Consider the following 25,134-nt stretch of genomic DNA (forward strand, 5'->3'; position numbering starts at 1 on the left):
CCAGGTTGGCATTGTGTTATCCTTCCTTCAGAATAAGCTGGAGCGTAGGCTGTCACCCTCCACACTGAAGGTTTACATGTCTGCGATCTCCGCTCATCATGACACGGTGGATGGCAACATGCTTGGATAGCATGATCTAATCATCCGATTCCTCAGAGGCACGCAGCGGTTAAATCCCTCCTGCCCCCCCTCTCTCATGCCCTCTTGGGATCTCTCTATAGTCCTAGCGGGTCTGCAGAGAGATCGGTTTGAGCCACTTGATTCTGTATTTCTTAAAATTCTGTCATCAAAGACAGCTCTGCTGATCGCATTGACGTCATTCAACAGAGTTGGGGATTTGGAGGCATCTTAAGTCAGCGAATCGTGCCTTGAATTCGGGCCTGGTTACACTTTGTAGGGTCCAGCCAGTTGGTCCAATGACGGTGTCCACTGGTGGATGAAGGTTCACTGCATGTTCGGTCTTTCCAGTGCACAATGTTGATTTATATTAAACTTAACTCATATCTGACTCCAATTTTAGTATGAGGTGGTTTAGAATATTAATATATTTATCCTCGTTTTATTCGACTCCAATTATAAAACATTGAAAAGATTATTTTGTTTCCTTTCACATTATTTTAGATTATGAATGAATATTCTCTTCGGTTCATCATTTTATGTTATTCTCGTTCATTGGGATCTCTATAACGTCCTGAATCTTGTACCGGCCGAGTATACAATTTCTTAAGCACAAGCATGTAAGTCTTGGTCACTAAACAGTGGCGATTGACCAATATTCTAAAAAGGCAGAACCCTACTTGCTCAGATTAGGATATTTTTTATGCGGTCCCCATAGATCTGCTACCTCCTAAATCAAACAGAGCTATTTAGTCATATAATGATCATTTCTATAGAATTAAGCAGACCAGTCGTACTTAAACTATTAATAACTTTAAATAATCACTATACTATCTAAATAGTATTATAAGTTTTACAGGTGAAGGACTATCCCCTTAGATATCCTTTTACAGTCTAAGTATACATGAATTAATGCCAATGTGTTAGTCGGAGCTCTAAAGACATCGTATAGTGTGCCGCAATGATCCGTCTACCGTGTTTTAGTCCGCTACTAACCTGTACAGGGGCTTGTGGTGTTATGAAACTACCACAATCTACTAGAGATAATAACATGAACTCTGTTTGAATAATTCAAAACATAACAATTTATTAGTCAGGTAAATGTGTATTATGCCAAATTCATTCAGTCAATTCATAAACGATCAATAAAGACATCAAGTTATCAAAGATAAATCCAAGATTAAATGATGCATTCCTGACTTCAAAATATACATAACATGGAGGTTATGGTTCACAGTGGTTCAAAAGATGCCTGAAGTTATATATTTATTGTTTTGATTATGTCTATTTCTGAGAGAATGAGACCATTGTACTAGTCGCACTGAGACATTTCAAATGATATCAAACATGATAGATAAAGTCACTTGGGTTAATTTAAAACATTCAGACATTGAAATGACCATATGTGTGAGGTGGGGTGGTTGAAGTCGAGTTTCAGCGGATTCACATGTAAATGTAGCGGGAACTGGTTCTTTCTCGCATTCCCACCTGCTGGGTTGTGAAGCCAATTGTCTCTGTTTTCGGCTCATGTTTGAATTGTCAAAGACATCAAAGTATTTGTAATATCTCAATTCTTACACTCACATTGTCCTGAAACCCTGGCCTGGATATGTTCCCAAGGTTTCTAACTCTTTGTGTAGTTTCTATCCCGTTGTTGTTTTTGTTTTGTCTATCTTTGTGTCTTTTTGTCTTTTTTCCCAGATTTCGGGATTATAAGTTAACATTTTTAGTTTTTTTTATAATATTTTATATTTGTTTGTTTCTTTATACTCAAGCTTAAAGTTACTGTTTAATGTTTTCTTCGTGTAATTTCTATATCATTGTCGTTGTGTTGTTGTTTTGTCTTTTTTGTGTCTTTTTGTCTTTTTGCACAGATTTTGAGGTTAAAAGGTAAACTGTTTGGTTCTGTGTTGGCTGAGTAAGTTGGGATGTTGTAGGTGGGCCATCATTTACTCAGCCATTGTATCTTGATATTTTCTTCAAGCACTTTATATATAGTTCTTCACTTTTTGTCTCTTTATCAAGTTATTGCGGTTACAATGTTATTATGAACATTTTCTGTGTTTTTCTTTGTGCTATTTGTTGTTTGTTTCTTGTTGCCCAAGCTTAGTGTAACTAGTCGTTGTTTTCTTTGTGTAGTTGTTGTTGTTTTGTCTATTTTTGTGTCTTTTTTTTTTTTTTTTTTTACCAGATTTCGGGATTATAAGGTAACATTTTCTGTTCTTTTTTTAATGTTTGATATTTGTTTGTTTCTTTATACTCAAGCTCAATGTTACTGGTAAATGTTTTCTTTGTGTAGTTTCTATCTAGTTGTTGTTGTTTTGTCTTTTTTGTGTCTTTTTCTCTTTTCACACAGATTTTGAAATTAAAAGGTAAGCTTTTTGGTTCTCTGTTGGCTGAGTAAGTGGGGATGTGGTGGGTGGGCCATCATTTACTCAGCCATTGTATCTGGATATTTTCTTCAAGCACTTTATATATAGTTTTTTACTTTTTGTCTCTTTATCAAGTTATTGAAGTTACAATGTTATAATGAACTTTTTTTTTTTTCTTGTTGCTCAAGCTTAGTGTAACTAGACGATGTTTTCTTTGTGTAGTTGTTGTTTTGTCTATTTTTGTGTCTTTTTTTTTCTTTTTTCCCAGATTTCGGGATTATAAGGTAACATTTTCTGTTCTTTTTTTAATATTTGATATTTGTTTGTTTCTTTATACTCAAGCTCAATGTTACTGGTTAATGTTTTCTTTGTGTAGTTTCTATCTTGTTGTTGTTTTTCTATTTTTATGTGTCTTTTTGTCTTTTTACCCAGATTTTGGGAATATAAGGTAACATTTTCTCAGTTGTTTTATTATGTTTGAAATTTTTTTGTTTCCTAATACTTAAGGTCAATGTAACTGGTTAATGTTTTATTTGTGTAGTTTTTATCTTGTTGTTGTTGTTGTTTTGTCTTTTTTTGGGGGGGATCTTTTTGCCTTTTTACCCAGATTTCAGGATTATATGGTAACATTTGATCAGTTTTTTTTTAAATAATATTTGATATTTGTTTGTTTCTTTATACTCAAGCTCAATGTTACTGGTTAATGTTTTTTGTGTAGTTTCTATCTCGTTGTTGTTGTGTTGTTTTGTCTCTTTTTCTCTTTTACACAGATTTTAAGGTTAAAAGGTAAAATGTTTGGCTCTGTGTTGGCTGAGTGAGTGGGGATGTGGTGGGTGGGCCATCATTTACTCAGCCATTGTATCTTGATATTTTCTTCAAGCACTTTATATATAGTTTTTCACTTTTTGTCTTTATCAAGTTTTTGAGGTTGCAATGTTATTATTAACGTTTTCTGTGTTTTTCTTTGTGTTATCTGTTGTTGTTTCTTGTTGCCCAAGCTTAGTGTAACTGTTGTTGTTTTCTTTGTGTAGTTTGTATGTTGTCGTTGTTGTCTCTCTTTGTGTATTTTGTCTTTTTACACAGATTTCGGGATTATAAAGTAACAATTTCTCTGTTCTTTTTTGCAATAATTGATATTTGTTTGTTTCTTTATACTCAAGCTCAATATTATCGGTTGATGCTTCTTTTGTGTAGTTTATATGTTGTTGTTGTTGTTTTCCCTTTTTGTTTCTTTTTACCAGATTTCGGGATTATAAGGTAACATTTTCTCAGTTATTTTGGTTGTCTGTTGGCTGAGTGAGTGTGGATGTAGTGGGTGGTCCAGCCTCTCATTGCTGTGTCCCATTCAGTAGCTCCACGCCTAGGTAGACAGCTCTGTCTGTTTTGTCGGCAAAAGGGAAGTTCTGTACCCAAACTGAGGTTGACCCACTGGATTGTGGATGCCACCATCGTTGCATTTCATACCCAAGGCAAACCGTTTCTCCTGGGAATGAGAACACACTCAAATAAGATTGGCGCCTCCTCCTGGCCATAGCACATATAGCACTTTTCTAAGAGACATCTGTGGATCTGCAGGCTGTCAATCAGCATTCTGGGGATGGTGGCTAATTGTCATCAAATACTTAGCCATGATGTATTGTTTGTTTTCTTGCATGTCAGTTTAAGTGCTTTATTTTCAGGATTTTTGCAAAGCTCTTCACAATGCATAATAATCATAAAAAAAATGATGTTTTTTAGGTATTTTAGATAATTCAATATAAACTGTCTCTAGAGTAGCTCTGCGGATCGTTCCGGCTTTTATTTAAAGGGTAGAGGATCTAGAGGCATTTTTGGGTAGCAGATATTGCCTGGATTACAGTCCAAAGCTAGGAGGCAGATTCAGCCTTCCTTACTGAGCTCTTACATGGACAGCTCTTCGTCAGGTTTGTCGGGCAGAAGGTAAGTGTTGTACCCTTACAGAGGTTGACCCACTTTAATACTGATTCCACCACCCTTGCGTATGTGTTTGTTTTCATGCTTGATTTTCTTTTTTTTCTTAGGATTCTTGCTGGTTTTGCTATATTTGGTTTTCTCAAAGTTAAGCATTTTATTCTTATCGTCAGTGCTGCTGCTGATGATGTTTTTTTTTTTTTTTTTTGGAAGAAAGGTACAACAGAAGATATTTAAAAAAATCCTCAAAACTTGTAACCATTGACTATTAGAGTATTAGTTTTCAGCTTTGGAAGTTGATGGTTACAGGTTTTCGTCCATCTGAGTGTTTAAGGGTTGAGGGCCATCTAAAAATTAGAGAATTTAACAAGTCCATATTACAATACAACCACTTTTTCTCTGCAAAAAGGAATTTCACAGCTGTGATAAAACTGTTTCTCTTCTCATATAACTGTAATGTTGAAGCTTCATGGTTTCTGATTGAATCCAGTGGACCAAACATATGTGGACCTTAACAAAATAAATAAAATCATAAACAAATATGTTGTTGTCTTGTTTTTTCTTATTTAATAAATATGAAAATAGTTGATGTGTTAACTAACATGAACAAACAACAAATTTATAGTAAACATTAACAAAAATTAACCGATGAAACCGTTTAGCAAAGTGATTTATAGGGTTAACTAACCTTTGTCTCCCTCTGCTGTAAACCAACTACATTCATGCATGTGTTGATCATAATATATTCCCCACAAGGAATTTACCAAGGCTTCATCTATAAACATTTATTTGTGGCAGCTTGTTAACAACAACAATAATAATAATGTATTTATTTTATAATGACTTTAGTCGGTCTTAAAATTGGTGTTTTTTCCCCAGTCTGTTTACAACAGATTCAGGTAGCATAGAAAGGTTTATAGTAGATTTATTTTATTAATGCTCCTCAAAACAGAAAATAGAACAATACTAGTGAGAACAGAAAAAATGTATAAATAAAATAAAAATAAAGTATAAAATTATTATACACAATTAAAGACAGTAAGGGTCTGCTGATTAGAATCTTCAAGATTTTTATACGGCTTTTTTCGTAGTATTGTGCCTAATTGTTTATATATATATATATATATATATATATATATATATATATATATATATATATATATATATATATATATATATATATACATAAAATGTTCCAAAGCTTTACGTCTAGCAAAAAAGGGGGTTTATGGTTATTAAATTTGTATCGATGAATTTTATAGCAGATCTAAAGCTCTTGTTGCAGAACGTTTGTGCGTCACGTTGCCGGAAGTTCCGGCAGAGCAGGACGGAAGTAGGTACGTGGCTGCTTCAGCTGACATTCTGCACGATGGCGACAGAGGTTCAGAGCGGCGACCTCAACAGTGCAAATTCAAGCCGGCTCGAAGTTTCTATCGACGGTTTGACTTTAAGCCCAGACTCCGAAGGCGAGCAGGAGCAGGCCGAGACGCCCGATGGCCAGTCGGCGGAGCAGAGCCACGAAAACCCTGAGCAGAGTGTCGATGGGGAGGAGGGCGAACCTACCAGCAGCGCTAATATCGAGAGGAAATGGGGCTTTGCTTTAGTCGAGCTCTATGGGCTGGCGCTCAGATTCTTTAAAGGTATTTTCTATCATTATATACACCATTAGGCTCAATGAGTGTACACGCGTTAGCAATGTCATCTGGTGTTATACGTTACAGAATAATCTCGAGCTCGAGTTATTGATGTCACGATCTCCCCATCAGGGTCTTGTCATCAGTTTCAGTTATCGCTTTTGGTTTAAAGTTCTGCTTGTAACTTAGTTCATTTGAGTCTTAGTGTTCAGGTTTGAGGACTTCTAGAGGAACATCTCTGTCTGTTGACAGCAGCACAAACGTTACTGTACGTTACGTGTCATGTGCCTGAACGATGGCTGTAAATCACAGACAGGCTAACGTTATATGAAAGCGTGCATCAATATTCACAATACACTAACGTAAGTGCTAAGGTAACTTAACGTATTGAGGTAAAGTTCGTTCTATATTCGTGCGTTCGTTCATTAGCATGCTAAGTTAATTTGAATATTTCGTCTGAAATCGCATTTAAATGACTTCAAAACAACATTAGCACTATTTAATTGACTGTGACAATGTTGTATCTTGATAGTCATTGGCTGCTATTAGGATTTCACTATTTAAAATGGGCAAATAATACTTTCCGAAATTATATTATTAAGGATAAAAGTCCGAATGTGCGAATATGAAACCAACTTTACCTTTAACCCTCTGTCAGCGTCAATAGTTTCTAACAGCAGAACTGACAGGAGCCAGGGTTGTGTGTTTTGTTCCAGCACTTGTGTTTTCCGTCTGTTAAAATATTTAGTTCTTAGTTTCCACAAGTCTACACCCATTTCTTGTTTGTGGGCTGATGAGTCCAGCATGCGTATGTGTCCATCAGCTCTGTAGTCTGTTAAGTGCTACAGCTCACTAATTATAAACGTTAATGTACAACGGATGCTCCGTTCTAGATGTTTCAGATTCCGGCTGAGCAGCGATGCTTCTTGAGTATCATTTGCTTGTTTCAAAGTAAATATGGACAGCTAATTATTTATCAGTGAACTTAAATTAAATAAATATTGTAAATGATATTGTTATACAGTTAGCCGTGCAAATGGGGTTTGTCATTTAAGTTAAAGATACAAATATATAAATCAAATAAAAGCCTACTCAAGATGCAGCAGATATTTTTCTACAGTGGAACATTAAATAAATTGTTCTGCTGAACCATGATCTCGACCACTTGCACTTTGAAAGTTTAAAAGCATGCTTTATACAGGGAAAGCAAAGCAAATACCCAAGCGTCTTCATAACTGTCTGGAACACAAGCTTCCTGTTAATAAATGATGTGTCCACAGATGCAAATTTGACCTTTAGACCATATGCCGAGGCTGTGGATTAAAGTTAAATAAAAAGTTAAATGATGTTCAGTTTCCTGCACAAAAAATCGTTTCGCTGCATAAAACCTCAATGTATCTTTCTGAGGATACCCCTGGCTCATATTCTGAGGTAGACCTGAATGGAAAGTGAGGGGTGTCATGGCCCTTTTATCTAATTGCTCATCAAATAAAACATTTCAAACCATTTTAGCAGTTGATGAGTTAAAATAGTGTCCCTACAGTGCTTTTATTTTTAATTTGCAAATATGTCCTTAAAATAGTGTGTAATTTACTTGGAAAATAAAAGTTGTTAAGCCTGGACATATTTGTTTGTAACAAAATCCAATATAATCTGTGCCACTACTTTAGGAGCCAGGGGTATCCAATTGTTTTGGCAGTATATGTTGAATCTAGTTCATTAAACAGCTCATTATAGTTATTCAACTCAAAAATATAGTCTAAATAATAACCCATTGCAAATATACTATATATAATATATAATATATATTATATAATAATATATAATATTATATAATATATAATATATATTATATACTATATATAATATATAATATATATATTATAAAAATATAATATATATATATATATATATATATTTTTTTTTTTTTCTAATGTAATGACAACCTGTTTCAGTATTAAACATTATATGTTTGCAATGTTTTCCCTCAGAGAAAGATGGGAAAGCCTTCCACCCGACCTATAAGGATAAACTCCGTCTGGTAGCCCTCCACAAACAGGTGTTACAGGGCCCTTACAACCCAGATGCTTCCCCTGAAGTGGGCTTCTTCGATGTGTTGGGAAACGACCGCAGGTCAGCATGAGGTTTTCATCTTTGACCTTACACTGTCTCCTTGTTGTTCCCATTAGCAATTTTGATCAAATAATTTACTGTATTATTACCATGTTTATGTTTCTCATGCTTTTTAAAAGTACTTGAATTTCAGAAATATGGATTCTAGCTTAAGTGTGGAATCTAGCTTAGAAATGTGGATTCTAGCTTTCTACCTAAAAACAAACATAGGTCCCTGAAAGTGCTTGCAATAAATTTGAAATGAAATTTGTTTATGGTGTTCTTCATTTAAAAATCTTAAATTTAAATCTTGTACAAGAACTATGACAAATAATGCACGTTTAAATATTACCACCATTTAATTCAACATGATTTGAGCGCAAAGATAAATTAATATAAGTTAATTTATGTAACCATATACACTGATTCTGCACATTTGACTGATGCTTGCAAGTACACCGTTCCCCTTAAATATTTACCCATCGTGTCCTCGGGAGTTGGCTTTCCATATCAAACTTGCGAAGTCTCAACTTACAAGGGAAGGATGCAAGACTGTGTGTAGGCTACTAATTCTTGAGGAAAAAGCCCCAACCCGATCGGCGAATGTCTGCAGCCAAGCCACCATTTTCAGATATCTCTGTTTTCCCCCATCCACACTAACACGGAGCAACAGCATTTTAAAATGAAATGGCATTTTCTAAACGCTATGTTTTTGGTGCTCAAAACTCCAGTGTAGTGTGAGCGGATGGCGTAACCGTAGGAAAACGTATGCGTTTTACAAAAAAAGCGTATTAGTGTAAATGGGGCCTTAGTCTTTAAGGATATCTATAAGCTAGTATGGTACAAAACAATGACAAAACTTGCATTTAGATGAAATCTTAACCAATCAAATGCTCTCTAGTATCTGACCTGCCCCGCAACCCTTCAAGACGCTTATCATTTGCTTTTCATTAGATGAGCTCGAGATCCACCACTGGCAGGGTTGTGATTAAACAAAATACTATTTAAGGGGAGGAGCTACTCTATGCCCCACCCTCTCTTCATTATTCAGTTGAGATTACGTCAAACATCGAATAAAAAAACTGCACATTTCAAAGCACTTCACGGGACCTTTAAAGTTCCTTTAAAGTTACTTGAACAGGACTGTTTAAAATGGTCACATCTTTAAAAAATGACACATTCAAAATGTCATCATTACTCAGACATTTTAATGTAAATATTAAGCGCACTTGAAATGTTGAGTAAGGACTTTCATGGCCGTACATATGCTGGTGGTGTAAATCACAAAGGTGCTTGATTTAAAATTTAACAGTGCTGTAAAAAGTCCTTTAATCTGCTGTTCATGAAAGAGTAGGAACCTTGCGTGTTACTAAATGCAGGAGAAATGAGTCTTTGAGCACTACTAAAGTGTTGTCTCTGAGCTGTTTTTAGATGCTGTTCAGTGTATAAACTCAATGCATTAAAGGTTATTTATTCAAATAAGTCAAATTGTTTTGGTTTTTAAGCCATTTGATTTTTAAGCCAATGTTTTATCATCATTCAGCATAGCAGATCAATCTGCCAAAATGAAACCACATACTCAATCTTATCTGCCTTTATTAAAATACATTTGAAGTCAGAATTATTAGCCCCTTTTTGATTTTTTTCCTTTTTGTGTCTTAAATGATGTTCAACAGAGCAAGGACATTTTTACAGTATCCCCGATAATAATTTTTTTCTTCTAGGGAAAGTCTCATTTGTTTTAATTAGGTTTTTAATTTTTTAAACGCCATTTTAAGGCCGAAATTATTAGCCCCTTTAAGCTATATTTTTTGGTAGTTTACAGAACAAACCATCAGTATACAATGACTTGCCTAATTACCCTAACCTGCCTAGTTAACCTAATTAACCTAAACAGGGCTCGACAATAAGGACTGCCCGATGGCCCGGGGCGAGCGTGCGAGACGCTCGGGCCAGTGTACGGAATGTTACTGGCCCGATCGGGCCAGTGCTGCCTTGTTGCCTGCCAGATCGGGCCAGTGCTGCCTGCTGCGACTGTCTGTCAATTGTGTGCAAATACAACCTTGGGCTGCTTTCACACATAGACGTTTGTTTCGGAATCTGTCTCGTTTTCCCCGTTAGCGCGGTTTGTTTGGCCTATGTGAATTTAGCTATTGAGCTCGCATCCGTGCCAAATCAATCAGTCCGAGATTGCCTGAATGAGATGGTCTGTGCTCTATTGAGCAGATCGATTGTAGTGAGAAAACAAAACAATGCAACAAACTAACGACCTAGGCTATATCACAGTGTATTATGGTTGTGTAATAGTCATACACGGCTATATGAAGAGAGAATGATGAGCAGGGCGGGATGTCATTTCTGCCGGTAATTGTGCGCTTCATGTCTAATGCGAAAATTAAAGCATGATGAAATATTATTGAGAGCTGTTTATCCGTTAGAAACATTGACCGAAGTTAACATCTGATAATTATTCCATATTTTAATCTTATAATATGTTGTGTTAGGCCAGTTGTTTTGTTCATTTCCGCACTGACAGCTCGAAAGAAAGATCAACATTAATCTGCTTCATGATCTGATGGTAGTCTCGGTTCATATGCTATCTCATTATAATTTAAGCCTATAATGCAGAATTCTAGCCAATGTTTCTTTAATAGATTGATTAATTCAATAGATAAATGGATTTTTACAAAACCTGACAACTGAAATGAGGCTCTGTATAAGAAAGTCTGACCTCTCTGATTTATATTTGGTGACGATGTCTGTGGGTTGTTAAAATTAAAGTGCACATTTTTGCTTATAAATTATTCTATACACAACTGCTCAAAAGTTTGGGGTCAGTATGATTGTTTAATATGTTAAAATAAGCTTCTTCTGCTCACCAAGGCTGCAATTATTTCATCATAAATGCAGCAAAATTGTGAAACGTTACACCATAAAATAACTGTTCAAAAGTAGTTTATCATTTAATTTAATTTATTCCAGTGATTTTAAAGATACATTTTCAGCTTCATTACTCCAGTCTTTAGAGTCACATGATCCTTCAAAAATCACTAATATCAATTATTCATGTTGTAATCATTAATGTTGTTATTATTATTAATGGTAATAGTAATAAAAGCAATAATGTCTGGATGAATCATTTTATTTGAAACTACATACAATAAGAAAGCAGTTTTTTTACTTTTTAATAAATATTTAACAATTTAACATTTTTTACATTTAAAAAACGACGCCTACATGAACTGAATAATTTTCCTTTAAAAAAAACATTTAAAAAATTAATAACTTTTGACCGGTACCGTGAATATATATACAGTTGAAGTCAGAAATATTAGCCCCCTTTGAATTTTTTTTATATATATTTCCTAAATTATGTTTAACAGGGCAAGGAAATTGTGATAGTATGTGTGATAATATTTTTTCATCTGAACAAAGTCTTGTTTGTTTTATTTTGGCTAGAATAAAAGCAGTTTTTAATTTTTTATGAACCATTTTAAGGTCAAATTTTTAGCCCCTTTAAGCTAATTGTTTTTCAGACTGTCTACAGAACAAACCATCATTATACAATAACTTGCCTAATTACCCTAACCTGCCTAGATAACCTAATTAAATAAAACAAAATAACTGTATTGTACTTTTGTTTTTCAATGCTTGAAAATCTCTTTCCCTCTTATACCTAGGCTTGGGCTGGTATAAGATTCTGGTGGTATGACAAACTTGGATAAAAATTTCACGGTATTGTGATTACTGCTCCTAAATGTACTCTTTTTAAATGTATGGGTAAAAAAAATGATCCTTTTTGACACATTATATTTTATTTTGAGAAATATTTTGGAGCAGTAAACATGCCGGGCCAAATTAATTATTGACTTCTGCTGTCTTCGTTTGTTTCAAAAACAGATTTGTTTACAATTTAAAAAGTTGTCTTTTCTGCTGGAGATACTGTTGTCCTAAAAAACAGAAAATGTAAATAAAAAAAAATCATACACTTACCTTAGGAATGGTATTGCAGAAAATTTGGACTGTTTTAAAACCTTGACTTTTTTTAAACCGCAGTATACCTTGAAAACGGTTATCTCATGGCTACTTAGATCATTATGCATAGTGTTTAATAAACGCTATGTTTAAAATCATACTTATCCTATAGTTTTTGTGCTTGTATATATAGGCATCTGTTAAAACAGCTGTCACTTTTTTTGCAGGAAAGAATGGGCATCTTTGGGAAACATGGAGAAGGAGGAGTCCATGCTGGAGTTTGTAAGGCTGCTGAATAAATGCTGCAATTTATTTGCACCTTTTGTTGCATCACACAAGATTGAAAAGGAGGAGCAAGAAAGAAAGAGGTCAGACTTGCAAATAAAGATTGATTTTTTTTTTTCTTTAACAATTCATCAATGGAATTTCTTATTGTTTAAAGGGTCACGAAACACCAAAACACATTTTTTGAGCTGTTGACAGTCGTATATGTGTCCCACACTGCTAAAAACACTATTAAGACACCTATATTTCACTAAAAAGTGTAAATTGGTTGTTTTTGCGTTATTTCAAGCAAATTCGTACTTCCTGTTTGAAACGAATTTTTGAAGCTGCGTCACGGCCATGACATAATAGCCTGTATTCCAGCGTGCAGACTGGACGTCTGTGCCAGAGTGAGTCTTGTTACGTCTTACAGTGTGATGCATTAATGCATGAGTAAGGCTTGGTTCAAACCAATCAGCGCGCTCTATTGTGCAACTTCATTAATATTCATTACTGTGTTTACACGACATAGACGCCACGTTGTGTTGGCAAAACAAGCGTGAAGTGTTGCTTTTATAGTTTGCTGCAGTTAAGTTTCGTTTTCATTTTCTCTCTGTGAGAGCTCAGACTCACGTGTGGATTAACAGTGTACGCGACGCTCGACAACAATAACTTGCGTGTCTAAGGAGGATTATTGTTTACCTGAGAGCTGTTCTCATCTGCAAACGCTGAGATCCGGATTAGCTTGTAGTATTCTCTTCGTAAAAACGCGGCTCTAGTTGCTGGTGATTGTCCTGTCTCTACAGATTTGGTAAGTGAGCGACCAGTGCTCTTTGTTTATTCAGTTTGTTCGTATCGAACTAAGTTAACTATTGCACCGTAACATGTTAGGACCACAACCAAACTTCAACCTCGTGTAGGGTTTTTAACCGCATTTAGTGACCGGAATAACACACGTGGCTTTCTGACGCTACCTGCCGTGTGCATCTAAGTTTCCGGGAAATGCTGAGGTTTTTTTTTCTCTCATTTGCTGTGCGGTATCAAACATTGCATGAAAAATACACGCTTAGAGCAGTTCCTCGAATCAAATATCTCGTTTGTCGCGAGGGGCATGAATGAATTCCCTGAATAAAAGAGCCAAACTGCAGTTAAAGTCCACCATTTAATAATTTGGCAAATAATTCCACTACAGATGTCCATGTAGGTTAAACACCATCACTTTCTACTGTGTGTGAGTATTTTGACGGAAACTCGCGCGTGCCCAAATAGACACTCCCACACCCTCCCACTTTAGTTCCTCCGACACTCCCCCCTAAACAGAGCTGGACACGCCCACTTTTCTGACTTTTACCAAAGTAGAGGTGTGAAAACACCCTGCTGAAACGAGGGGGTTTCATGGCCCTTTAAACCATCAACCTGGTGGGTCTTTTGAGATGCATGTTTTAGAATAATTTACCAGAGCAGCAAAAAGTTATTGGCCTTTAATTAAACAACTTTTTAATCCTGAACTTGTCTTGTTTTTTCTGAGAAGGAGGGAGGAAGAGGAGCAGCGGCGCAGAGAGGAAGAGGAGTATGAGCGATTGCGGCAGGAGGAGGAGAGACGCAGACGTGAGGAAGAGGAAAGGCTGAGGAGAGAAGAAGAGGAGAGAAGACAAATTGAGGAGGAGCGACTTCGTATAGAGCAGCAGAAGTGAGTGGTGATGCTGGTGTTATTTTACATCTTCATTCAAACTTAAAGGGGATAGTTCAGCCAAAATGTCTCTCATCATTTACTCTCCCTTTACTTGTCACAAACCTGTTTGAGTTTCTTTTTTTCTATTTTTTTTTCAACATTAAAGAAGATATTTTGAAAAATGTTTGAAATAACATTTATATAGCACATTTCATACACAATGTAAAATTCAAAGTGCTTTATAAAGACAAGAATAAAAAAAACTAAAGAATTTTTTTTTTATTAAAATGATTAAAAGGAAATTACAAATTTGTTAAAAAATGTTTAAAAGTAAAAATAAAAAGAAAGAAAGCTAGCCATTGGCTTCCATAAAAATTTTTTTTTTGGTACTATGGAGGTCATTGGTTAGAGGTTTCTAACATTCTTTAACATATCAGCTTTTGTAAGAGAAACTCATAAATGTTTGGAATCACTTGAGGGTGAGTAAATAGTGAGTCAGTTTTCATTTGGGGCCAATCTGTTGCTTTAAAGGTAGAATAAATTACAAAACTAGCACAACCTGCTTTGCTGGAGGAGTCATCTCTTGAGTTGCTGAAAGCCAGAGGCAGTCTGCAGAATTAAGGGTGTTGGAGTTAATATAAATAACCTAGCTAATGTATGAAGGGCTGAGATTTAGTTATTTAGTTATTATTTAGTTATTTATTTATTTAAAGCTTCAAATGATTTTATTTAGTTGAAGGATATCAAACATGTTTAAGCATTTAGAGATGATTTTAGGACTTGGACTTAAACAATTTGGGGATTTTTGTGATGGTAACTTGGCTATTTTGTAGTGCCTGTTATGGATAAATATGACACTAAATTTGCCAGTTAAAGATTTATTGAATCATTAGTTTAAATGATTCATTTAGAACAGCTGAAATCGCCACATATACATTTAAATAGTGCACTCTTCAATCCCATGATGCACCACAATAACGAGTGAACAACCTATGTATACTCAGCAGCTAGAAAATAGCCACAGCGGAATCGTATTGGTGTAAGTTTATAAAAATAACCTTGCTTGTTATTCTAAATGACATGGCTCAGCACTTCACCTCCATTGTGTAGTGATCTTAATAGTCTTTGTTGCACATCGAATGCTTTTATACTTGTTTTATAAATGCTATTACTTGTTAATTCCAGCATGTTCATAACTAAAATGGCAAACTCAATATTATCATAGACAATAAATAACACACACACAGACACACACACAATTCTGAATGATGCTTAGTTTGTTCTTTGTAACCATTTGCAATATGGACATGTTATGATGGCTAGTGATCTAAAGTCTGTTTAGAGTAGAATAAAACCAGCCTTGAGGGTTGGACTTTTACCCACATTCTGGCTTTGATGTCTTCTGATGCTAAATCAATACCTCAGGCAACCAAAACGGCCTTGGATGACAGATAAAGTTAAACTAAGGCTATCAACACTTTCAATTATTCAAAACAAATCTCTATAGCTTCAAACTCATGACAGCTGAAAAGCAAGAAAGTGTTTTGCAGCACCAAGTATAATTGATGTTCGCTTCTGTTGTTGAACTCCTAGTAAAGGTTATATGTGTAATTGTGCACTTTAGATTTATTTGTTTTTCTATCTTTCTGGTGTATCAGGCAGCAGATCATGGCAGCACTGAATGCGCAGACAGCGATTCAGTTCCAGCAGTACGCAGCGCAGCAGTATCCTGATAGTCCTGAACAGCAGCTCATCCTCATCCGGCAGCTGCAGGAGCAGCACTATCAGCAGTACATGCAGCAGCTCTACCAGGTGCAGCTCGCTCAGCAGCAGGTGAGACATGCTCATTCTGCTTTTGTGATCTTAATTACAAACTTCCACTTTTATATATCATTTAATTTCAAATTAGGACTTTTTTTTGTTTGTTTAAGATGCATTCATTGGATAAAATTGACTGTTAAGACATTTTATAGTCATTAAAATATTTTTCAAATAAGTGTTTTCCAGTTTTTTAAAATTCTGAATAAAATGTTTGCTGGTTTTCACAAAAAACATTACACCGAATAACTGGTTTTCAAATTAGAAATTATGGGATTGTTTCTTAAACACCGAATTATCATATGTAACCCAGTGTTATGTTGCATGGGCACATTTATTTAATAACCAAAAATACATTGTCTGAGTCAAAATTATCAATTTTATTTTAATGCCAAATTTTTTATTTTTTTTTAGAATACTAAGTAAAGTTAATGTTCCATGAAGATGCGTCATACATTTCCTACTTTATGTATAGATATTTCAAAACTTAATTTTTTGAATAGTACTATGCATTGCTAAGGACTTGATTTGTTTAATTTTAAAAGTGATTTTTTTTTATTTATTTTGTTTTTTTCCAGATTTTTAAACATTGTCCAGTCTTAATAAACTACATCAATGAAAAGATTATTTATGCATTTTAGATTATGTAACAATTACAAACGCGATTTCCAAAAAAGTTGGAACACTGTACAAATTGTGAATAAAATCTCAATGCAATGATGTGGAAGTTCCAAATTTCAATATTTTATTCAGTATAGAGCATAGATGACGTCAAATGTTTAAACTGTGAAAATGTATCATTTTAAGGTAAAAACAAGTTGATTTCAAATTTCTTGGCATCAACACATTTCAAAAAAAGTTGGTGCAAGGCCATGTTTATCACTGTGAGGCATCCCCTCTTTTTTTTTACAACAGTCTGCAAACGTCTGGGGACTGAGGAGACAATTTGCTCATGTTTAGGAATAGGAGTGTTCTCCCTTTCTTGTCTAATACAGGCTTCTAGGTGCTCGACTATCTTAGGTCTTGTCGCATCTTTCTCTTTATGATGCACTGAATGTTTTCTGTTGGGGAAATATGTGGACTGCAGGCTGGCCATTTCAGTACCTGCATGCTTTTGAACTGAACGCTGATAACAACTTGGTTTGTCCCTTTCCTCTTTAGTCTACAGTATTTCAAATGAATCCTGGCCCAGAGAAAACACCTGCGCTTCTAGATCATGTTTAAAAATATAGACTTTTAGTTTGTGACGGCTAATTGACAATGTTTTCTGGAAGTAGGTCTGAGCCCATATTGTGTTTTCCATTATAGTAGCATTCCTGTTTGTGATGCTGTGCTGTCTAAGAGCCCAAAATCACTGGCATCCAGTATGGTTTTCCAGCCTTGACCCTTAAGCACAGAGATTGTTCCAGATTCTCTGAATCTTTGGAATGATATTATGCACTGTACATGGTGTTAACTTCAAACTCTTGCAATTTTTTTCTGAGAAACTGATATTACTCCACTATTTTTTGGCGCAGCATTGGGGAAACTGTTGACCCTTTGCCCATCTTGAACTTTAAAAGACACTGCCACTCTAAGATGCTCTTTTTTTTTACTTAAACATATTGACAAAAGACCTAATAAGTAGAAAATGTATCCTTCTATTGGTAATAAAATATAGGCTTGTCAGATTTGTAAGTTATTGCATTCCTTTTTGGTCACAATTTGTAGAGTGTCCTAACTTTTTTGTAATCTGGAATTTGGAAATGACTCTCATGACTGGTTTAACAAAATAAAATGATTACTGAAAGATTATGAGACTATTATAAGACTAAAGACTGAAATAACTGCAAAAAATATTTTTTTTACCAGTACAAGACAATAATAAATATTATTATGTATTAAGATATAAAGCAGTCACATTTAACATTAAAGATATTACATACCATTTCTGTTCTACAGTATATCAGTGAGTTATTTACAGTGTAATACACTATTGTGTTGGTGTGAATAAAAATACTTTCAAAAGCATGTATAACTGACCCAACCCTTTAAACTGTAGTTTATATGTGCATTAGCTTTGTAATACAGAATTGAGTTATTGGTTGCATTTTAGTGTAGACTTTCAGAAAACACCTGCAACCCGCCAGCTATGAATGACTGGTATAAAGAACTAAACAGCAGTTGGTAGCATTTGTTGTCTAGGTGTGCAGTTGGAAATAGATTATTTTAAACAGTGTAACAGGATTTAATATCACATAATGGACTTTGACTCACTGGTGTTACTTTATTTTGTTACAGTGGTTCTCTTTGACTGTCCACATCGGTTTGAGTGTTGCTGTGCTTATTATACACTTTAGGTTCTAGGTTGCAGATATCCATCTTCTAAATCTGATAAATGGTGTTAGAGTTGACTACTCAAGAAGTTGCTAATTAAAAAAAATATATATATACATATTTGGAAATTGTAGAATGTAACGGCATAATTCTAGACTGATTTTTGGTGTGAATCTTCACTTGCCTCATAATTTGAATTGAGTATAAATCTATTTGTATTTAAATGCTCCATGGCTCATCTTTTCCAATAATCCAGCTTTTTATAGTAGTAATTGGACTACTAAATTAATAATCCCTGTATATTTATTTAATTTTTCTTTGTCATTTGAAAATTTGTAGATGCTAAAAACAGACTAAACTAACAAATAAAACATTAGACAGCAGCAAGTACAGTCATCAAATACATACTGAAATACTCATCATAAAAGATATTTTTGTGTGTACCTGACCATTTAAGTAGTGCCCTCTTTTTTTTTTTTTTTCCTTTCTTTTTTTTTTTTTCAGGCCGCTTTGCAGAAGCAGCAGGAGGATGCTATAGTCTTGTCTACATTAGAGGCCAGTGAGGTGTCAGCACCTTGTGGAGAAGAGGTTCCTACATTGAATGGCCAGGCAGAGTCCACTACTGATAGCATAGAGAGAGACCAGGACCTGGAGCCTGCAGACGAGGTCACTGAAAATGGACCCACTGGTGAGTTTATGGACCTGCTGGTGAATTTGTGTTTTTATAGTTTATTTTTACATATCTTTGTGTGATGTAAACTTGAGAAAAATTGCTTTTGTTTTTTTAAAAAGTGCATTTTAAACTGGTAATCAATGGACTTTGTAAAAAATATATATATTTTGGTATGCAGCATTTTGACAATCCAGTCAAGTAAATGGCTTTCAAATGCTGTTTAATTATGGCTTTTGTTTTTGCACTTGTGTCTGATGCCATGTTTCCAACTGGTATTTAGCATCCTATAATATATATATATATATATATATATATATATATATATATATATATATATATATATATATATATATTTTGTTTTTTTTTTCCTGTTGCATTTCAATGTAACTGTAACATTTCTGATTTAAAACAAAGTTGAGGTTAGGCATCGGCCGATATAAGATTGGGAAAGGGTATGATAACCTTGGATAAAAATATTACTGTTTCACGGTATCACATTATTATGATTACTGCTTTAAAATATATTCTTTTCATATGCCTGGGTAAAAAACTAAAACTTTTCCCCCTTTTAAACGCAATATATTACATTTTGATAAACATTTAAAATACTTTAGAATAAACATGTCAGGCTAAATGAATTATTGACTGTATTGACTGTTTCAAAAACAGATTTTTTTTACAATTTAAATCAACATTTTATATACATTTTCTGCTAAAGATACTGCTGTTAAAAAAAAAATAAAAAAAAAACGTTAATAAAAATTCAAACACATACCTTAGGAATGGTATTGCAGAAAAAGGTTTTAAAACCTTGACTTTTCCAAACCACGATATACCTTGAAAAAAGTTATCGTCCCATGACTTGTTGAGGTTTTTTGCAATTTTTCCCAGATTTTAGTCCCCCTTAAGAGAAATAGACAGGTATGTTTCCAAATAATTTAACACCAAAGCTGGGTTTAATTATCTCACAATTGAATCATTTAAATACCTTTTACACTTGTGCATTTTAGTTTTAAAATAATGCTTTTATTGTTTATTTTTATTGTGTTTGGGATATGTGTCCATGTGCATATATTGCTAGCTTCTGTGCTTGCAGTTTACTACTTGTGCAATTGTCACATGAGAGGGGCTTGGCAATAAGGGGTTGATGTGCAATAGGCCAGAAGACCAATCTGAGAATGACTGTCAATAGGTATGGCATGATAACTGGTTTTAAGGTTTACTGTGGTTTGGAAAAGTCAAGGTTTTAAAAATGCCAACATTTTCTGTAAACACGTCTAATGGTATTTTTAAAAGTATTTTATGTGTTTTTGCAACTGTCATTTAGTTGTTGTTTTTTTGTTGTTGTTTTTTAGAGCAACAGTATCTTCACAACAAAATCTTCACAACAAAAGATAATGGTCAGCCCACGATTCAGCTAACACATGCTATAGAGCTGAACAGTGCAGAGGCTTTACTTTATATACAAAGAAAAGAAAGATCTCCAAAGATGTAAAGAAATCGTTTTTTTTGAAACTAATGAAGACAGCAGAAGTCAGTGAATTAGTTTAACTAATTAGCTTGACATAATAACTGTTGCAAAATAATTCAAATGTTATTCAAAATTAAATTTATTATTTTCGAAGATGGCTGAGAAGTGTGTATGCAAGGCATAACAATAACAAATCTTGTGCGTTTTAAAACGAAAACCCACCTGTGTAATCGGCATCTAAATGTGTGTCAACACCCAACCACTTGTTTAAGATACTCTTAAAAAAAATTGTCCATACTGACTCTTATATCATATTTCTGCTTCTCAGACTCTCCTCCTGTAATAGCTGCCCCCTCCATGTGGACCCGGCCACAGATAAAAGACTTTAAAGTTAAGATCCGGCAGGATGTGGACTCTGTGATCACTGTGGGACGGGGGGAAGTGGTGACTGTCCGGGTCCCAACACACGAGGAGGGCTCCTATCTCTTCTGGGAGTTTGCCACCGACTATTACGACATTGGCTTTGGGGTCTTCTTTGAATGGACTGACTCTACAAATGCTTCAGTCAGCGTGCACGTCAGCGAGTCTAGTGACGAAGAAGAGGAGGAAGAAGGTGAGAGATATGTTTGTGCTATAGTAGTACCATATCAGTTATCAGCAGATACCTGTATTGGATATGCTCACTTTAAGTAGATTTTTAATTAAAGGTGCTGGATGTAAGTTTTTGAATCTTCTAAAGCATTAAAAATACCTTATTATGTTTACAGATATTTGAGAAGCATGTTAAGTGAACATTTTTGTTTATTTGAAAACCTATGCTGAAATCTGTTGTTCTGCTTTTAAAATGCGAGTTACTATTTCGTCTTTGTTTTGGTCATTTAACCCACCCAATGCAAGTTTAGCCAATTATATTTCAGCGCCTCGGGTTTCCTTGGTGGAGAACAGTGTATTTCATTCAGTCAGGAAGGCTCTCAAAGTGTGCATCCGCGAACTGGAGGACTGTAGCAGACTCTGAAATGAGAAGCAGATTCAGAGTTCCGCATTAATTGGTTATTAATTAGCAAATAATTTAAATTACTAACGTAAACATTAGGTGAACAGGTTGCTTTTGAACCGTGTCCTAACACCACACTATGTGAATTTGTCTGTTTGCACCAGACGAAAAACAACAGAAATGTAAATACAGGCATTCAGAAGCCCAGAATAGTGCACTCACTGCACTCCAACGAAATGGTAAGGTGTATGATCTAATTAATACATATTAAACCTCTAACATTATTAAATGTACATGCTGAATCACTGATCCTAAACTTCTCAAGTTGAATTTTAAACAGTTTATTCTATTTTCAATATCTGAGGTAAACTATCTGCTGCTGTTTTCAGTGGTATGACAATAAATGTCATTTAAAATGACATTAAAACTTACATTATTGGTATTTAACACTGATTAAAGCACATGAGGTGTACCTGAGGTGATCATTTTCATAGCTTTCGGTTGTTTGGCTGCAAGAAATAGAAGACATTTTTAAAATCTAAATTTCAGGAGTTGTTTAGAACAAAACGTCTTTTTACATGGAAAATATTCCTCCTATCGCGTGCTGTTGCTTTTATTTAGAACACTAATTAAATCTGCCTTAAATCAGCCTTTAGGCTTGATAGTCAGCCACACTTCTGTTGGTGTCGTCAATCTGGCAACATGTGCTTTTGCTTGTTTTGAACCTGGTGTACATTACCTAGTCCAAGCACTGGGTGTCAAACTTACATACTGTACCTTTAACATACAAAAGTATTTCAGGAAATCTGAGGCCATTTGTTTAAACTGCACACTACATTAGTTAGGGTTAAACAGAGTTTATGTGTTTGTGACATCTTGCAAAGCCCATCAGTTAAAAACCTCGCTTTTTTGTATAATTTCCAGTATTTAAGTGAAAAAATAATTAGAATTAATGTTTTGCTGCATGAAGGCTCATTCACAACAAACGCATCTTTGCTTCAAAAAATGTGAGACAAATTGGTTCAGAATAGTTTGAAAAAAAGCACAGCATAAATAACCAGGTTATCCTGACAGTCTTTGAGCACTTGTAAACAAAAACTTGCAACAAAACTCTGCCACTGAGTTCTTCTGATTAGTCCACTTCTGTGAAACTGACAGTGATGAGCTGCTCTGCATGTGAAAGTTGATGATCTGTCAACTTGACACAGCATCGGTAACGGTCACACATTTCCATCAAGCACTTTTTTATATTGAAAATTAAAACAAAGAAATTCATAAATATAGTCTCCATTAAACGCAGATATGTATATTAATTAATGAATATGTTATGTAATATGAAATTACATGTTTATTAATTTTCGATTTTATGAATTGAAATAGTGATTTTATTTTACTGTACAACTTTTAAAATAATAATGTATTGATGTATTAATTATAATAATAATCATTTGAGAGCTATATTTTTAAATAATAAATATGATTATTAATTTTAAATTTAATTATATTTATATAATATTATATACATTTAATAATATTATACAATTAATTAAATTTAGACATTTAATTATATTTTATATTTATATAAAATTAAATATTTATATAAAATTAAATATATATATAAAATTAAATTATATACCTATTATATATAATAATTAAATTTTTATATACGAAGTAAATTAATTCTATTACTATTTAAATATTATGCCAGGATGTAAATATGTTTGAAGTGCATTTTTTTATTTATTGAATAAAGTGAATTCATGTTGTTTTGACCTCAGGTGAAGCCCAGTCTGAGGAAGAGAAGGCCAAGAAGGAGTCTGGGAAACCGCAGGTGGATGAGATCGTGCCGGTCTACCGGCGGGACTGTCATGAAGAGGTGTATGCTGGGAGTCACCAGTATCCCGGCCGTGGTATATACTTACTCAAGTTCGACAACTCCTACTCGCTCTGGAGGTCTAAAACCGTCTACTACAGAGTTTATTACACCAGATAAGCCTGTCAAGACTGCAGGACAGGGACGTGTGTGTATGTTGAAAGGAAGTTGAAAAGATCAAAATAAGGACATTTACAAGAAGTCCACTACTGGGGGAGGGACAAAGAGATTTAAAATGAATGCTTGTATGTATGTATGTATGTATGTATGAATGAATGTATGTATGTATGTATGTATGGATGTGTGTGTGTGTGTGTGTGTGTGTATGCAAAATTTATGAGTGTGTCTGTCATGCTGTTTGAGTCCAGGAGGATTGAGCCTCTGTTTTGCACTCTAAAAGATTTTGTGCTTGATATCACTGTCCTTAAACTCAGCGTGACTAACTTCATCTTCTAATTTCATCCAAAGAGGTGCAGGACAATTGCGTGTATACTGATTAAAGCAACCTATGATTAGAGAACAGGCAACGGAGTAAACACTAACACCTTTCTCCTGGAGGACTCCCTCATTTAGGTCAACGCTGAGTAATTCAGCCAATGGCATGCTTCTGTACATTTTTCTCCCCCAAATCAGGATGCAGGACCGCAGTGTGGGATCAAAGAAACGGAACGGACTTTTCTAACAAAGGATCTGGAGGCCTTTAACGAATGGAGATTTTCTTTTTCTTTTTTTTTCTAAACAAGATGGATTGTGTCTAAAACATTTAATATTTATTAATCTCTGTGCTAGAGTAGGGTCATGTATGTGTCTGTCAGTCTTCTAACATTTATCTTGTCTCTTCATCGTTGGATTCTACGCTTCCACAGAGCCCCTCACTTTTATTTTTTCCTATTTCGTTTGTAGTCTTCGTTTGTAGTCTTTCGTTTGTAGAAGTATTGACTTTTAACCTGCACCGCTAATAGTTTGCGATACCCTTGCCTTTCAGTTGCGTCGTTTCTTTGCTTCATGCATGCAGTTACAAACAGCCATGAAAGAACTTGCGTTTCTATTTCTCACACTTGGTTCTTCACTTCAGTAACAAGCATCTCTCATCGTCCATTATATTAATAAAGAAGTGTTTGTATAGCCGATTGATACTAACTATCAAAGTCATTTACGTTTGCTGATTAACATGTTCTGTTATTTATTGGACTGTTCAGTGCATTGAAGAATATAACTGAAAATTTTGCGGACTGTATTTTTTAGTTTTTTTTTTTTTTGCTTCGGAGATATCTGCTAAGCCACTCTGGATTTGTCACTGGCTGTGTCGTCGAGTGAAATGTGTCGCGTTTATGATTGTACGTCAAAGACTGCTATCCGACTGTGATTAAACGTTGTCCATGTATATACGGATGCTGTTACACTGTGTTCACTTGATGAATAAAGAAAGCAGTGCGTTCGGGAGTTTCAGAGCTGATGATGATGATGATGATTCAGTGTTCATGGAGAAACAGTCATGCTAAAGCTGTCCAAAGACTACATCCATGTCACATGTACAGTCGATTGCTTACAGAAGTTTCTGTGTTGTGTGTTTGCTTTGTTTTTCACATTTTGTAATGCTGATTTCGGGCCTTTTGTATAGTGAAGTGTAACATCAGGCGGACAGCTTTTTGGGGAAAAAATGCAAGAAGCCGTTGGATGGTTCATCTGAAAAATTATCTTCATATTTAAAGTGGAAAAGCCAGTGATTTGTCAGAGCGTAAAGGCATGAAGTGTTTTTGTATTGGTTTCGCTAGTGTGATCTGATGTGTATGCATTCGAGGGTGAGTGTCTTGAAGCGTATATTTGATTAAACTTGCGTTCCTCTCTGTATGTATTCCTGCTGGGTTTTTTCTGATAATGGTTTAGTTATGGGCATGTTGTACATACCCTGAT

At 34.8% G+C, this 25,134-nt stretch overlaps 1 protein-coding gene and 1 long non-coding RNA gene across 3 annotated transcripts; both read left to right on the forward strand.

Annotated features, from left to right (window-relative positions):
* Positions 1-3,308: 3,308 nt before the first annotated feature.
* On the forward strand, positions 3,309-4,958 carry LOC147832245 (uncharacterized). The gene is made up of 2 exons (XR_015518553.1): positions 3,309-4,427; positions 4,529-4,958. It is a non-coding gene; the product is annotated as an uncharacterized LOC147832245 (long non-coding RNA).
* Positions 4,959-5,737: 779 nt separating this feature from the next.
* acbd3 (acyl-Coenzyme A binding domain containing 3) lies at positions 5,738-25,071 on the forward strand. Of its 2 annotated transcripts, XM_087296544.2 has the most exons (9): positions 5,762-6,058; positions 8,044-8,185; positions 12,367-12,507; positions 13,935-14,093; positions 15,734-15,908; positions 18,714-18,897; positions 20,682-20,966; positions 21,512-21,586; positions 23,126-25,071. In XM_087296544.2, the coding sequence occupies exons 1-9, from the start codon at positions 5,788-5,790 to the stop codon at positions 23,338-23,340; spliced, it is 1,647 nt and encodes a 548-aa protein (XP_087152670.1). In that variant the 5' UTR covers positions 5,762-5,787; the 3' UTR covers positions 23,341-25,071. The 2 variants fall into 2 exon arrangements, with proteins under 2 accessions (NP_001315136.1, XP_087152670.1); NM_001328207.1 differs by lacking the exon at positions 21,512-21,586 and having other exon boundaries at positions 5,738-6,058.
* Positions 25,072-25,134: the final 63 nt, after the last annotated feature.

The sequence above is a fragment of the Danio rerio genome, chromosome 20 (genome assembly GCF_052040795.2).
Source record: "Danio rerio strain M-AB ecotype USA chromosome 20, GRCz13ab, whole genome shotgun sequence".
Lineage (NCBI taxonomy): Eukaryota > Metazoa > Chordata > Actinopteri > Cypriniformes > Danionidae > Danio > Danio rerio.

Bases quoted from the DNA above. Each gene is read 5' to 3' on its own strand.
- acbd3 (XM_087296544.2), top strand. From the start codon at position 5,788: ATGGCGACAGAGGTTCAGAGCGGCGACCTCAACAGTGCAAATTCAAGC. The intron at 6,059-8,043 runs GTATTTTCTATC...GTTTTCCCTCAG, and splicing joins GGCGCTCAGATTCTTTAAAG to AGAAAGATGGGAAAGCCTTC. The intron at 20,967-21,511 runs GTGAGAGATATG...TGTTTGCACCAG, and splicing joins CGAAGAAGAGGAGGAAGAAG to ACGAAAAACAACAGAAATGT.